This window comes from Euprymna scolopes, chromosome 22 (assembly GCF_053919585.1).
Source record: "Euprymna scolopes isolate OS-2025 chromosome 22, ASM5391958v1, whole genome shotgun sequence".
NCBI classification, from domain to species: Eukaryota; Metazoa; Mollusca; class Cephalopoda; order Sepiida; family Sepiolidae; genus Euprymna; species Euprymna scolopes.
The window spans coordinates 39,572,839-39,578,838 of NC_136503.1; the positions used below are offsets into that span (position 1 = coordinate 39,572,839).

Below are 6,000 nucleotides of genomic sequence, written 5' to 3' on the forward strand. Positions count from 1 at the left end.
AGTACCTCTGCAACTTAGGTCCCTGATAGTAGCCCCCTACATCAAAGTGATAACGTGCCTTTTTTGGGGTGCAAATGTAAAAAAAAAAAATTTTACTTAATAAGATGCAGTATAAAATCTGCAGAGTTAGAACGAAAAATGTCGTCTCATTAAAACTATAATCGAACCTTGATAATCGCTCGAAAATCGAAAATTAAAGAAAATACTATTAGAAATACATTCAATGTTAAATTTTAGAGCGATTATCGAGGATCGACTATGAATAAGGAAACCATTTTTTGTTTTCGTTTCGACAGACTTTACACCACTTATTTTCAAGTAAAAAAAAAAAAAAAACAGTTTAAGTTAACACAAAATCATATCCTGCTGAGTGTTGGGCAGAAAAGTAACTCATCTTGCATTTGGTAACATTTATTTGTTTTGCATTTGGTTCTTTCGCTCCTTTTTTGCTTTGTTGGTTATTCTAATAAATGCCATAAGAATGAACAGCGCTGAAGAGAGTTGGACTTTGATTATTTTATGCGTTCCAGGCGAAAGTATATGAAAACATAATTACTATAATGGACGCCAATGTTAGTGTAGGAACAGAATAGTTACAGCTCCCCACCACCACCACCACTACTCGTGTCAAGAATGGGCTTTTAATTAATAACATTACATAGAAACCCACTCTTAACATGAGATGGGGATTTGTTAAATATTTGGTACTTTCATTCTTTGTGTACTTGTGCAGTTTGCGAATCGTACTGTTTTTTTTTATATATAGTATTTTCGATGCTTATTTAGAAGCAAACTTATTTTCAAAACAAAAGTATAAACAAATCTTAACTTTATCATGTATGTAACCGCCACAGAAGGGAGAGGTCATATTCCAAATATCACGTAAATGGATAAAGTAGATAAAGTAGTTTTGTTTTAATTAAGGAAATACGAAGCGAGACGTAGGTTTTGATTCGTCATATTTTATTAGTAAGGGGAAGTGAACTCAATTGGTACTACAGAGATCAAAACCAGCCTTTTACAACTTACGATTAAAATCGTTAATTGTAAAAAGATTTTCCAAATATATATTTAAAAAACTCAATTTACGTGATTTTTGGAATATGACATCTTCGTTCCGTGACGGAGGCATACACCATAAAGATTTTTCTGCAGTTTAGTTTACAAAAAAGGGGGGAAAAAAAAAAAAAATTCTAAATGAGTTCTGTAAGATCAAAGTGTAGTATCTGTTCTTCAGATGCTGCACTTTCATTTCTTGTTCTCTTTCGGTGGAGGATCAGTCCTTCACGACTGAGACAATTTTTTTATTTTTGTACCTTTTCTCCACGTTAAAAAACGACCCTGGTGTCTAACTGTCCCGTGGGGAGGCATAGTAAATAGGTACATTCACATTACGGTATTTTTGGTCTATTAAATTAAGTAACATACAGAAATAGTTAAAGACCTCATCCTTATGTTAAGAATGGCTTTCTAAATATCATTTCAGCACAGTCCGAAAACAGCACAGCAGTAGCACAAGTATCCATTCTTTAAACAGACAAACTTGAAAATTGAATGTGGGTGGATTAAAGTTGATTGAGAAAGTTTGAAAACTATCGATGACAAAATGATGGAGACACGTTTTACTACAGATAACAAGCCGGAAAAAAAATGTTCAAGAAACAAACATATGTTACCAAAGACAACAATACAACATAACTTATTCATCTACCTACTTCAATAAGCTTTAGGTGTTTTAACCTATTTTAAAGAGGTTTTTTTTTGTTTTGTTTTTAGTTTGAAACAATCGATGCAGAATGCTAAGTTAGAATGACCATAGGATGGTGGACATGAGGAGGCTGTCATCTTTACAAACACTCTCTCTCTCGAACCCCATCCAATAACTGTTACAAAAAAAACCTTTTGAGGGGGTGGGGGTTAGTGATTATGGTACACCAGCAAATTATCAATATAATGTATAAATTATGTGTATTCATTCTTGGTGCAGACTTATCTTCAGCTTCATAGTTGTTTCATAACGTTTCGGCCAACTCTGGCCTTCTTCAGGTGGTTACGCGACAGATGCAGATTCTTATAACTATCCCCAGTAATTACTGAATTCCATAGTTTTAGCCAACTAATCCTTTGGCCTTCTTAGGGTAGGATTGAAACTGCTATTTTCAGACAATGCTCACATAGAACCGTAGAGACTTAACGCCTCTATCCACTGCGTGCGCCATGTAGTTAGACAACAACCAGTGAACCACTATGAAAGGCAGCAATTACTGAGATACAGTTACAAGACTCGGTATTCCTATACCGTTGCGGTTAATCACCTGAAGAAGGCCAGAGGATGAGTTCGCCCAAGCATGGTGAAGCAACAACTATGAAGATGAGGATAACAGTTCATAAAAAAAGCAATACACAAATTATGAAGCCTCATTTCAAAGTATTCCAAATAAATAAAATAAAATAAATAAAATAAAAATTAAATAAGTGTATAAACTAGTATTGAAAGTCTGTTACTGTTGTTAGACTGTACTTTAATTTTTTTTTTTTACATAGGCATAACCACTTATCCATGCCCAGAGACCACTCGAGGATAAGGGTTAAGAGTGTACAGTAGTCAATTGGACAATATAGTAATCGTTAGTAATGGAAATTCGGAAAATTTGTTAACTTAAGTGGAATGGCTCATCAAGAATTTGTTTACGTTGGACTTCAAGACAACCATATTGTAGTCAGTTGGCAAGCAGGAAAACGGAAGACAATTCCACAGGCGTGCAGTTAGTTCTAAGAAAGAAGCTTTGTTCATGGAATCTACGTTTAGGTTTAGGCACAGATAAAGAGTGGGGAGAATTATTGATAGTGTTTTCAACCAGACGAGTGTTTCTTGTGAAAGTTTGGCGAGGGGGGGGGGACCATAGATTGAAGCTCAGTCGAGCACTTGCCATGAAAATAACGATAAAGCAGAGACAAACTCGCAACATCTCTTCTGTGAGATAGAGAATTTGAGCAGATTTTTTTAAAGACCCTAACCAACCTAACCCAAAGTTTTAGATTTGGTTAAAACAGCATCGATAATTTTTTTCCCAACGAAATCGTTAAACTATAATCGTATTTTTGGAATGGATAGAGTCCAGAATCGTCAACAATCGCAAAGTAAATAGAACAAATTTATAGCAAATGCAATAGGATAAAATTCTCTATCGACTTGCATACTTTTAACATGAAAACTTTGCGATATTTTTATTTTAGAATTTTATCTGATACTTATGCATTTTTGTTATCGTGCTGAAATAATAACGTTATTATTTAGATATAAATTCTTAACATGGGGGGGGGGTTGCAACTATTATGTACTTTCACCCAACAATTTAGTAAAAACATAAGGTGCTTGTTAAGATAAAATCGACGGATTGATTTTTAATGTGTGGTTTTAAGCAAAAACAGTACTTGTCATGTCGAAAATAGTAATATATCTCAAAATTACGAAAAGTCATAGAGCAAAACAACTGCTTTTGTGTTTTTATTAAGAAAAACACATCGCTGACGCTACAGTCTAAAAACTACGACGTTCGCCATTAAAGTAGCGCAATGAGAAATAAGTATATCCCATATATTCGCAATCTTCAAGAATTTAACATCTAGGGAAATGCAATTTTCCCAATTTTCCGTAAACACTTCGGTACTTGCGCATTTTTGCCACCGTGCTGAAATAATAACGTTATTTTGAAAGCCATTTTTAACATGGGGAGGGAAGGGTGTTTTGTAACTATTATATGCTTCCACCTAACAATAAAAAAAAAAAAAAAAAAGATTGCGAAGCTTGAATTTAACCTGAAAAACTATTTAAAAATAGCGCGTTGGCAAAAGTGTACAAGCACCAAAGTTTCTTTTTAACTATAAATAATTTTCTACTCTATGGATTATCGCAATTTTTTTTATATTTTCGAGGTGACAATTAAGTATGTAATATTGTATTTGCTTAAAACCACATATTTAAAATAAAGAAAAAAGTAGATCTATCCACTATCTTAACAAGCACACACTGAAAAAAAAAAAAAAAAAAAAAAATTGTAAAACTTAAAAATACTATTTTTTTTTTTTTTTAACGGCACGGTAACATAAGTGCATAAGCACCTTTTATTTGGACGGAAGTTGTTTTATCAGCACACGGAAGTAAAATTGTCGCTAAAATGATCGCTTCTACTTTAAACTCCGGCAATTACGTGTGGGTTTAAAAGAGTGTGTTTCGGAAAGGTTGGCACTCAGACTTAGGGTTAGTGGCAATAGAATAAGCATTATTATTTACTATTTTTTCGGCATAACGCTCCTCTCCCCCACCTCAGACAGAAACGCACCGTAAAAATGTAGAGTGGGAAATAATGTAGAAAACCTGTTAACAAAAATAATATAATAATAAAATAAACGTTTCCTTTTCAGATTAAATATGTTTTTAACTCTTTTTCAAAGTGTTTTTTAACATGTTTTATTAACTGTTTGCTCATATATATATATATATATATATATATATATATATATATTCCAAATAAGGTCCGCTAAACTAATTTTTTAAAACTTTTGCAACAAATACACACACGCACGCGTGGCGGATACTATCATAAAATGTGTCGCTTTGAGTCAGACAATCTGGAAGATGTGACGGGTGGGAGAAAAGATTTTTTTTTCAGGATGTGTGTGTGTGGGGGGGGGGTGCAATTATGAACTTACAGATAACGAAACACTTACCCTGATTTTCTAGAAAGGAACGGCTGTACTTTTTTGGCCTTCTGTCAACCCCTTCGTGGCACGAATCCGATTTGTAATGGGCGAAGTCGGTCGCACTCGAATATTCCGTAAAGGTGTCGCTGTCGAAGCTATCGCGATGGCTCTCATGCCAGCGTTGGTAAATCTCAAATAGTAGATCATCAAAGATGGACCCCCGGGGCTGACGGTGCCGGTAGTAAGAAGTACCCACGTTGGCGCACGCTTTCGATATCGCCGTATCCAGGTGAGTGGACGCGGCCAGTTCCAGCGGAAACTCGTCGTCGCGGTTTTTAAAAAGTTCTCCGTCCGCCACAAGAGTGGCGGCGCTGTTCACTAACTTGGCCCTCGTCGAAGGGTCACCACTTACGGGAGAAGGAGAAGAAAGGGCGTGAACCGGACCAGCACCGCTTGTATATAGAGTTCCTGCTCCTGGTTCGTCCCATGACGTTAATACCTTACCCGGAACAACAATCTGTTCATGATAGCAACTTTTCTCCGCGCTCTCCTTCGGGTGGATTTCACCCCCGCCACCACATATCGCGGGTGGCGGGGGTTCCATCAAGAAAACATCGTCGTCCGAATCCAACTGGACGATTTTTGAACGGCGTGGTAATTTTTTGTTACCACTTCGGCTACTTACAACTGTTGGCCGGGTTTGGGACTGTGACATCTTGCCATGGCGCTTGCCAGTAGTGTGTGTATATAACATTCAATAGGTTGGTTCTGTTAGTCCAAAGCTCCTCTCTATACGATCGACTAACGCTGCTACAACTTCAAACTAGTAGGAAGAGGTACATTTCAAATGCCGACTACCTGGACCAGCTGTTACTTACCCAGAACTTTTTGTTGTTGTTCTTTCTTTTTTCTTCTTCGTTTCCGCTATTTTTATTTATTTTTTATTTTTTTTTACTACAACTAATAACTATCTTACCAAACACCAATTTACCCTACAAGTGACAAATTAGACTGGATTGGATAATCGCTGTGGAATGGGAGGGTAGGGTCATTGCAGTTGTTACTGGCCTACAAAAAAAAAAAAAAAAAAAAAAATCATCACGATGAAAGTACAGAATAGTTAACAAAACCCCTCGTCATCCCCATGCTAATAATGGGTTACTTAAATAATCACTTAGGAACCCCATTGTTAACATCAACATGAGAAGGTGCTGATGAGTGATGGGGGGGGGGAGGCTTTGTTAACTATTCTGTTAGTACACCCACAACCCAGCTAATATATAGTGTTTACGCAGG

General features: G+C 36.2%; 1 protein-coding gene across 3 annotated transcripts in view; it reads right to left on the reverse strand.

Annotated features, from left to right (window-relative positions):
• Positions 1 to 5,595, reverse strand: part of LOC145243367 (TBC1 domain family member 30-like) — a 230,676-nt gene extending 225,081 nt beyond the window's left edge. For all 3 annotated transcript variants that reach the window (XM_080106187.1, XM_080106185.1, XM_080106190.1), the window contains exon 1: positions 4,732 to 5,595. In XM_080106187.1, coding sequence (XP_079962313.1) covers positions 4,732 to 5,458 — 727 coding nt within the window. In that variant the 5' untranslated portion in view covers positions 5,459 to 5,595. The remainder of the gene's footprint in view (positions 1 to 4,731) is intronic.
• Positions 5,596 to 6,000: the final 405 nt, after the last annotated feature.